Source organism: Adiantum capillus-veneris, chromosome 27, assembly GCF_014529385.1.
Source record: "Adiantum capillus-veneris isolate H3 chromosome 27, ASM1452938v2, whole genome shotgun sequence".
In the NCBI taxonomy this organism is placed as follows: Eukaryota; Viridiplantae; Streptophyta; class Polypodiopsida; order Polypodiales; family Pteridaceae; genus Adiantum; species Adiantum capillus-veneris.
This window is the reverse complement of record NC_140957.1, coordinates 36,798,263-36,808,954: the sequence shown is the minus strand read 5'-3', so window position 1 is coordinate 36,808,954 and position 10,692 is coordinate 36,798,263. Positions and strand designations below refer to the sequence as shown.

Sequence of the window (10,692 nt, the reverse complement as noted above, 5' to 3'; positions counted from 1 at the left end):
GAGATGGTGTGCAGCTAGTTGTGGTTCATAAGCGCACCTATAGGAACTCTGCACATTAACAGCAGACGTGATACCAATATTTAAATCTTGTGGAGCTTGAGCCCTCACTAAAAGTTGAATACTAGGATGCATTTCCCTAAGAAATGATTCCACGATGGTAAGCGGATCGATGTTGAAAATGGGAGTATAATGGTTGATAAAATTCCCGAACCTTGTGGCGGCTTGCTCAATGCTTTCATGAGGATAATTTTTTAAAAAGGCGCATAATTGTTCAAAAAATGAGAAAAAATTTGGAGGTTTGCAAAAAGTGGCTAAGAATTTCTACTCAAAATTAAAAAAACTAGGGATAGAGTTTGCTTGCAGCTTGAAAAACCAATTCGAAGCTTCACTCTTAAGTGTAGTGCTAAAATAATTCTTTACATGTCCCTCCTCAACAATGTGTGATGTCAAACAAGCAATTTAAAAAATTGTTTACGTGAGCTGCATGATCTTCCAAGGGCGTCAGGGCGAGCGAGGTTAGATGGTAATACCAAAGGTAAATGGATTACACATAGTTGAGCCATGATGGGAATATGGACAGAAAGTAAGATACTTGACGGACTTTTCCTTGGTGGAGCTAATACTTTTGGAAGCTATTGTTGTGAAGGGATTGTAGGACTAGAATTCCATCGTAACGCTTTTTCCTTTTCCCTTCTATGATATCTCTTAGCTCGCTCACTCTCCCTAAGATGTTCTCTCCACTCTTTATCATTGTGCATACGTCCCCTTTCAAGTAGGTTCATGTCGCGAAACCTCAACTAAGTCAAGGTCCCATCGGGTGTGCCATTGTTTGGTAAATATCTAGATGAGCAAGGCGAAGAGGAAAAAGACCCAAAGACCCCTCAGATACCCAAGAACTATAATATAGAGAGTGTAATACAGACCCCAAAGCCCAAATGAGATAGATCGGATGGACCTAAAAAGAATATAGTTTGCTAAAGGTTTGCTGTTAGGGAGCACTGGAGTGGCTGAAATATGGATGAACAATCGCAAAACAATAAACACAACATGAACACAAATATGATAACAAATGATAACATAGTGACATAGAAAATGCTCACGAGAGTCGACACAATGGGCACAAATAGGTTTTTATTTTATGATATACGAGCGCTAATTGCTTTTACAGATGGTTGCTTTAAATGTTTTTATACCAAAATGGAGTGAGAGAAAATAACATTTAGCCCGAATTGCATACGTCGAAGGTGAAAATTTTGATGGCGAGGAACAAAGAAACCCTCTCACAACCCTTAAGATGATACAAAGCTTCAATTTTTTTAACAAACTACAATGTGCAATGACGGCTAGTTCTATGCAATGCTATATGAGAGTGTGTGTCATGTTTCTTCTATTTATGTACAATGTACCAGAGGTATGGTTTCCTTTAGAGCTAGAATCATTCACCACACTTTGTCTTTGATGGTATTCGCAATCTTTAAGGTGGTTTGCACTTTAAATTTTGATGATCTGAGAACTGTATCTTGCGTTTGACTTTTCAATATAATGATACTCTCTCTCTCACTGAATATGCCCTGCTCACAAATGAAACTCTGAGACTTTTTCCCTTTTTTCAACCTCTCTCTCTCTCTCTCTCTCTCTCTCTCTCTCTCTCCCTTTTTTAACTTGCCCAGAGAGGTTCCCACTCTCTCTTTTCCTTTTTTATGGAGAGCCCCCCTTAGAGGACTTTAATAATTCAAATTGTTAGTGCTCTCAAAGCCAAAATAGTGTTAGTTGCCGAGAACAAGGAGGAACTTCTCTCTTCCTTCTCATTCTCGGCAACCCTATAGGGAATTCTTCTCTCTCCTCATTGTCACACAGGGCAAAACCCTGTCTCTCTTCTCGCTTGTTTATGATTAGGGTAAATCCCTCTCTCTCTCTTCTCACTTGTTCATTACTGAGGGAAAAGCCCTCTCTCTCTCTCTCTCTCTCTCTCTCTCTCTCTCTCTCTCTCTCTCTCTCTCTCTCTCTCTCTCTCTCTCTCTCTCTCTCTCTCTCTCTCTCTCTTCTCGCTTGTTTATGCTCATGGTAAAGCCCTCTCTTTCTTCTCGCTTTTGCTAGCCCTCTCAGAGGTTTTCTCTCTCCCTCCTGGACTTGGCACAGAGGAGAATCTGTCTCTCCTCATTTATGCACAAAGAGAAACTTCTCCTCTCTCCTTGTTTATGCACAAAGAGAAACTTCTCTCTCTTCGCTTCGTTTATGCACAAGGAGAAACTTCTCTCTTCGCTCTCCAAATGAACATGCACACACACACACACACATTAAACTCTTGAAATGCTCATAGATTTCTCTGTATGCAGTCGGCAAAGAAGCAAAGAGGCACCTCTCCCTCTCTTCTCTTCCATGAGCGGGCACGAGCCCAAAAAAAGGCATCTCTTCAATTTATTTTCTTTAAATTGACTTTATAAAGGACAACCTTAGACTTTTTCACTTTTAATAACTATTAAAAAATGATAGCACAAATGCAAGCATAGATAAATTTTGGCGTAGCATGTCAAAAACCATAGGATGGTAATCTTTTCTTGCATCGCGCTTTTGCCATGTTATCCACCTATGAATTCTTTGATGTTTCCAGAACTGCAAAATAGCACAAGCCTTCCTCGACCAAAATTAAGCATATCCATTTTAGGTAAAACTGATGTAGATGGTTATCAAATGGACACAATGTTAGCGGGGCGCCATGACGAACGTCTGTAGCATAGCTTTTTGTTACTAACATAATGTCAATATGCAAGGAAGTGACTTTGGATGGGGCATGGAGACTCAATGAGATCATCAATCTCATCAAAGTGAACCTAAAGGGCAGTTCAGACTTCTACAATAGCAAATCAACCACTTCCTAGTCAGAAAATCACTCTATGTCCAATCTCACTGCTCTAGGTCATCGCGCCTTTTTGGCATCCAAACGAATTCAGAATGCAACAAAACTTAAGGAGAGGTATTACAACACCTAAGGGTATATTCCTACCAAGTTCTATAGTCATCTGGGAAGGTACATAAATCACGATCCATCGCAAAAAAATGTATAGAAAACCGACACAAAACTACACGAAAAGGTAGAAACACTCTTCCAAGGTCAAAACATCAAAAAACAACCATTTAAGACCTCAAATCAATGCATTTAGCTCATAGACAAGATGTTGCAAACCACAACAAAATTGAGAATGATTACACTTAAATTGAAGAGCCAGAAACAAAGAACATAATGTGCTATTCGAAATTGAAATATGATTGCCAGACAAGGAGAAATATTACAACTTGTAGCAGCAAGGGAGCTTTCAGTTTGACATCTAATTACTTTCAAAGATAATGATAATCTTCCTTACAAAACTAAGGGTTTTGACTTAAGAGCTTGGGACTCTTTCCCACGGCCATTAAGCCACTTACATGGTTTGTAAGGCTCCGAGAGACTAAGAGGGAATGATAGATTATATTACAATTTGCGAATCCTCGTTAGCAAAATTACACCGCTTTTTTTGAAAAAAATGATTTGAGTACAACAAAGTTTGGTGTATATCTGCCTTTTAAGTGACATTCCACTACGTCTACCAAAGTTTCCCCCCTTCCTATTCATTGCATGTCCTCGTGCAATCTACCTTTGACTGTTGCCTTAGTAGTTGATCAACTTCTTTTATTGTGTCCTAGTGAGTCGCCTAAATTTTTGTGCACTTGCCTTGATCTCCATCTTTGTTGCCAGCTCTGTGAAAGGGTTATTGCTGAGAGTGCTCTGATATGCTATATGTCGAGCTGGTAAATCTTTGGTCAGGGGATTAAAAATGAAGGAGTCCCATTCAAAGAATCCTGTCATGAATGCCTCCTCAAAAGTTTGCATGTAGTGGGAGGGCAAGAACATGACTCTCGCTTACAATCCCATGATGACGTTTTTGCTACAAATTTTTATTTCCATATTCCAGCACATCCCTCTTGTGCCTTCGAGGATGCTTCGCTACTTCTATATCATTGAATTCCATAATGCAAGTGATTAGCATCTTTTCAATCTTCACTAGCATACGGCATGCACAATTTGGTATTTTCTTCATCATGTTGATGACTCCTTTGAGCGTATGAACCATATACTTTTCTGATGGGAGAATGTTATTGCTTGGATTCATAATAACTAGGTAGTTCAGAACTGCTGGTCTTTTGCTTTGCCATGAATAAAAGCCTTCCCAGGATCGCCGTCTATTGATGGGAAAATAAGTTGGGTCGATTCTGAGATGCTGCAGAGCATTTCTATAATATGTTTCATTAGTTGGGTGCTGCTCAAACCATTTCCTTTGCCAGATTGGTTGATTTTCAATGATAGTTTGAATCTGTATGGGAGTGACAAGAACATCTCTCTAATCTCCTCTATGGTTTGGCTCAAGGGTAGGTAGCATTTTTTGTTTCCATAAGAGAGCCACCTGTCTCATTATTGGTAGTGCGATCATCTCATGCTCAAGTTTTTTCTCTCATTATTGGTAGTGCGATCATCTCATGCTCAAGTTTTTTCACCAATTTGTCGGGAGTGATCATGAGAAGGGTTGTTGACTCCAACACCTTGAGCTTATATTATAGATACTCCTTGTGTAAAGGGTCTTTGACTTATGAGATCCATCACTGAATTTCTTCTTTTATAGTATCCAACATGGACGTCATGCCTGGATCTTCAGATTCCTGCATTGCCGTTCCTGTGCTTGTACTTGGGCATATCTATGTGGTGAGCTTCAAAGTTGAATTGTACCACTTCTTCTGTTTGTTCAACTTCCACAGGGATTATTTGTATTGTGTTGCCCTTAGAGCATCCAACTCTTCCTTTGCTTCTGCCAGCTGCTTGCTCAAATTTTCAATTTGTTTGTCTTTAGCTTGTGCAGTGATCTATGCCATGTTGTCATAATTTGCCTGTCATATTTCTCTTGAGCAAGGGCCTCCTTTAGATCCTCGACCTCTTTGGGTAGCGAGGTTGATTTAGTTGTCATGCTTGTGAAGCTCGACGCCTCTTGCAAGGCTAAAAATTGGGTCAGAGTCTTGCTAACCACCGCATAAGCCTCTTCCAGCTTCCCATTCTATTCCCTTTCCCTGATTAGCTCCTCCTCTAGTCTTTGTTGCTCAACATGCAGAATAGTGTTGGATTCATTAAATTGATGGACTTCTTTGTAGTAATATGCAGCATTCTCTTGTTCCTGTTGTAATTTTGATTGGAGTTGTAGCTCAAAACTAGAGTTGCAGTCGGACTTTTTGAAACTCCTCGATTTTGTTTTGCAGCTTCAGTGAGTGTGTTTTTGGCTGCTTTCGTGGCCTCTTTCCTTGCGTCCCCCAGCTCTAGTTCACGCAAGTTGTAGAGAGCTCTTTGGAATTGAAACTGGAGCTTGATCTGGTCTAAATGTGCATCAATGTCAAACGACCTGATCATTTGTGCTCCCTCCTCTACCATAGCTTGCGAACGAGGAGATCTTGGTTGTTTCTAACTTCTTTGGCCCTGGTCGTCAGAGGTAGCAGCATCATCCGTCGTTCATTCTTCTATTTTCTGTGCTTCGTGAGCAGCTTGAGCTGTAGTGATTTCTGGTAGTGCTGTCTCTTTTTCTTGAACTACCTGCTATTGTGACAGCACTTTGTCTGCCATTTGTTCTGGAAGATCTAAGGCTTCGTCTCTTCTTTCTATTTCATCCTCTGAAGCTAGATTTTTGTTCTTTGGTGATTTAAAGTTATATTCTTATTGGTCAAGGGTGTCCCGATAACCTTTTTCTTCTTGGTTTTCTGCTTTCTCCCCTGCCTAGGTAGATTCATCGATGATTCAAGATCATTGACGCGTTGGAAAGGGGGAAGTAGGAACAAACCCAACACACAAGTAAGCTACCTCTATAGCCCTGGGATTAATCCGTACCCCTAACCACACAAAATCACATACACACACTATCTGCCAATCTCCGATGCATCGACTTGCCTACAAGCGCCACCGGCTATACACAATCACTTAGAAACTCCAAACATAACAAACTTGACAACACACAACCATAACTGCTAATGCATAGCACACTCATCAAATCTGCAAACACATAGTAAGCTCGCCCACCCTCTCTCTCCCTCTCTCTCTGCACATACACAAAAAAAATATGGAGCCAACGCTACCACGTGTGCTATATATGAGACAAGATGAACAAACGAGAAGATTGGTGACAAATTCAACACAAAAGACTGGGTACAATGATGGCACTAATAACTAATATGTCTCAAAGCCTTTACACTTCACCTTGCTTCATTAATCCATATGAAAAAACCCGGCAGCTCTTTGGCCCATCTTGTTGAAGGCGATCCTTTTTCCTCTACTTTTGAAAAAGTAGCTTTTGGCCCCGGCTATCTTCCCCCCTCCTTATACGCTACCTTTTGTTTTATGTAGCGTTGCTCCTTTCAGGTCGTCCACCCCTTGATGCGACACTGCTTCGATCTCCCATAGCACATAGACAAAAAAGTGATGCTTACTTTTGGATACCCTTTAATAGCATTTTCTATTGCAGCTTTCGAAATTTTCCTCGTCCCCTCTATATTCACACTTTGCCTTGCCAATAGAACCTCCTCTTCTGCAGCTTTGCCGGGCCTCCTCCTTCAACTGGCGCTCAGTCTGTGAGCCCTCCAACGGCCCTGCACCTTCTCAGCGCTGGCCCCCTCCTCATGGCGGCCTCCTGCAGCACTCTTAAGATCTCCTCCCTCTCCGACTTGCTTCTCGGTCTTATCCTCCTGCTCACGCCAAGGTGGCTGCCCCATAAAGCTTCTGTAGCGTGCCCTTGGTTGCTTGCTGGCGAGCCCTGGTTGCTCCCCTGTTTGTGCTTTCCGGGCCTGGCTTAGAGAACCCTTTCTCTACCTCCTCGAGTGTTCCTCGCTACTGGCCAACCCCGCCTCCTCTCTCTCTGTCGAGCTTGCGGCCCTCAATACATGCTTAATATGGGCACCCTCGCCTCCCTTCTCTGGTTCCAGGCGAGCTGAGCTCGTTCAGCGTTTTTTTGCTCTGTAGTGCCATCCAGCTTCCATGGCCAGCTCTTTGGCGCTACAAGCTGCCAATGATTCTTCTGCTCTCATTTTTGAGCGGCTCCCTGCTGCTGTATCTTGTGAGCTTGTTTCGGAAGCCCTCGGACCCTCCTCTTTCTTGCAAGCTGCTGTATCTTGTGAGCTTGCTTCGGAAGCCCTCGGACCCTCCTCTTTCTTTCTCCCCCGCCTTCTTTTCCGGCTACTACATATGGCCTTGCTCTGTGGTGCCACGGAAGCCCACCCACCACTTCTTGGCTCCTCTCTTCACCTTCCTAATTTGTGCTGCCATGCAACCAGACAGGTGGTGCCCCTTTCCCCTCCAGATGGCGCCCTTATCTGTGTCGTTAGTGCCACCTTTTTTTGACATGGAATTGATTTTCATATCTCAGGTTAAGCTTAGCTTATTTTTAGAAAAAAACTCTTATTGGGTCCCCTTTTCCACGCCCATGCAATACCAACTTTGAGCTCGCCTTGAAAAACTCTTAACTTTACTTCCTTTCACACCTTCAATTGTCGGATCCAAACTCCAGCATCGATCTTTGATAATTAGTCCACTATACGGTCACATAGTAGGCTCCTCTGCGATAGCTCTCAATCATCAAAGAACCCAAAAAACCTTGCCTTGGTTGATCTAGACCATCTATTTTGAAGCCACGGTCGCCAATCATAATGTCCGATCAAGAGTTAATAGGCATTGGTCTTCAAACACCTAGAGAGCCTTGAACTCACCGAACATGAGCAAGCATTCTACATACATACTTAGCTTGGTCTTGCTTCAACTTGTATCCATAAATTTTCTTTGTACATTGGAGAAGAATGTACTATACCATTTTTTGAAGCAGCGACATCATATGGAACCAACTCGCCATCGGCTAGAGAGCTCGCCATAGCATGATTGTCTTCAAACAAGGTAACCTCCAGCAATCGGCATAAAGGCGCTTGCATAGTAACCTCCAACAACATGTCTGTCAACAGCATGGCATCCACCTGCGGTAACTGATCCTCCAAAGCAAACACCGGCATACCTTCACCTGTAGTCCCTTCAAACAACACTGGAAAAGGCGGAAAGCCTTGCATACCTTATATTCTCACCATAGCTTTAGCAACCAAAGCCTGCGACTCTTCATCTACATCGACCACTACATCATCGAACCCCCAGTCTGCTTCATCGAAGCACTCTTCTTCAGTCAACATGGCCTTACCATCACAAGGCCAGAGAGAGGGTTGTCGAGCCCCTGGTCCGCACAAAATGTCTCTTCACCTGCAATCTGTTGCTCTTTGACCACCATATCGACATGCATAACATCCTATGTCTCATATCTTGAGATAGTAGACTCCGTTTCCCATGTGTTGTCCGTATCCAAGGAGTATCCAAGGCACTGCTATAGCTCGAATACACCTCGATTTTCTCCACAAAACTCATCGGCTTTGGCACTTCAACTATCTTCTCCATTGCTTGCTTTTCAGAAGTCACTTGGTCAAGCATATCAGGCGGTACTACTCGGTAGACTCCTTTCTGCAGCTGTTGAGGTCTCATAGGCCCACACGTTATCGTCTCTACTCTGTCATCACGCCTATCCGCTCCTACCACATGTGCATCACCAAAGGGTCGGATTACCTGAAGCTATTCCCTAGCAATTGGCCTTGACACCAATGGACTCGCCAGAACCTGCTTTGCCTATTGCTTCTTTAAAACCTTCTTCGTCCTGCTCTGCGCATAAGCTACTGCCGCCTCGTACGTGCACGGTCCATCTAGCTCGACTTTATCCCGCACTTTTACATGCAAGCAGTCCACAAACTTGGTCATCTTCAAAAATCTTGCATTCTCTACAATAGTTACCTTAACCAACTTGCTCTATATGGCCTCGAACTCCCACACGAATGCTCAGAAATCACCATCAAGGCTTTGCTTTAGGCCGTCCATCATTTGCTTCACTTCACTCCACTGCGTGTTGGTCACATATCGGCTTCGGAATGCTGCTTCCAATGTGCTCCAATTCTGTTTTTCTTCAGCCTGTAAGCCCTCGTACCATACCTTTGCTTTTCCACGAACCAGGAGCGGGAAAGCTTGGGCCACTCCCTCTTCTATTGACAAGCCGCTGTAGTCTTGCAGCCAAACTTCAGCATCTTCAGCACCTGTAAAAGTCAGAAAATTTGACCATGCCATTCGGGTTAGATCCTGCTCTTCAAACCGCGACACCGTCTTCGACTTCACCGAGAAGCAATCAGTAGCTCCTCCGTGGGGGCACCACTGATGGAAAGGGGGAAGTAGGAACAAACCCAGCACACAAGCAAGCTGTCTCTCTATAGCCCAAGGATTAATCTGCACCCCTAACCACACAGAATCACATACACACACACACTATCAGCCAATCTCCGATGCACCGACTCACCTACAAGCGCCACCGGCTATACACAATCACTTAGAAACTCCAAGCATAACTGGCTCGACAACATACAACCATAACTTCTAATGCATAGCACACTCATCAAATTTGCAAACACACAGTAAGCTCGCCCACCCTCTCTCTCCCTCTCTCTCTCTCTGCACATACACACAAGAAAACCCGGAGCCAACGCTACCACGGGTGCTATACACGAGACAAGACGACCAGACGAGAAGATTGGTGACAAATCCAACACAAAAAACTGGGTACAACTTTGGCACTAATAACAAATATGTCTCGAAGCCTTTACACTTCGCCTTGCTTCATTAATCGATGTGAAAAAACCCGACAGCTCTTCGGCCCATCTTGTTGAAGGCGATCCTTTTTCCTTGACTTTTGGAAAAGTAGCTTTTGGCCCCGGCTATCTTCCCCCCTCCTTATACGCTCCCTTTTGTTTTATGTAGCGTTGCTCCTTTCACGTCGTCCACCCTTTGATGCGACACTGCTCCAATCTCCCATAGCATAGAGACAAAAAACTGAATGCTGTAGCGTTTTTACCCTACTTTTGGATACCCTTTAGTAGCATTTTCTACTGCAGCTTTCAAAATTTTCCTCATCCCCTCTATATTCACACTTTGCCTTGCCAATAGAACCTCCCCTTCTGCAGATTTTCGAGCCTCCCTCTTCAACTGGCGCTCAGTCCGTGAGCCCTCCAATGGCCTTGCACCTTCTCAGTGATGGCCCCCTCTTCATGGCGGCCTCCTGCAGCACTCTTAAGAGCTCCTTCCTCTCTAAGTGGCTTCTCGGCCTTATCCTCCTGCTCACGCCAAGGTGGCTGCCCCTTAAAGCCCTCGATCATCAAAGAACCCAAAAAACCCTACCTTGGTTGATCTAGACCATCTATTTTGAAGCCATGGTGGCCAATCATAATTCCCGATCAAGAGTTAATTGGCATTGGTCTTCAACCACTTAGAGAGCCTTGAACTCACTGAACATGATCAAGCATTCTGCATACATACTGCAACTATTGGATGGAGATATACATCAACCTTTAGTATCCTTAAGAAATCCATTCAGCAAAGCTTTAAACCACATTTGACCTTGTAAAAGTGACATTTGGCATACACATCCTGGCAAGTAGAGTCTCTTGTTGACATCTCGATCAAAATTTTATATCATAAACCTCATAGCACCTGTATCTAGCACCCCTTGCCTTGTTCGCAACCTTGCAATATAAGCATTTGATCTTGTCACCTGTAATAGCAAG

General features: G+C 43.4%; 1 protein-coding gene across 1 annotated transcript; it reads left to right on the top strand.

Annotated features, from left to right (window-relative positions):
- The first annotated feature begins 6,146 nt into the window (after nucleotides 1-6,146).
- LOC147421780 (uncharacterized) lies at nucleotides 6,147-7,701 on the top strand. The gene has a single exon (XM_086503533.1). It carries the CDS (start codon nucleotides 7,040-7,042, stop codon nucleotides 7,400-7,402), a length of 363 nt encoding a protein of 120 aa, XP_086359659.1. The 5' UTR covers nucleotides 6,147-7,039; the 3' UTR covers nucleotides 7,403-7,701.
- Nucleotides 7,702-10,692: the final 2,991 nt, after the last annotated feature.

Excerpts from the sequence above, each read along its gene's own strand:
- LOC147421780 (XM_086503533.1), top strand. The coding sequence starts at position 7,040 with ATGGCCAGCTCTTTGGCGCTACAAGCTGCCAATGATTCTTCTGCTCTC.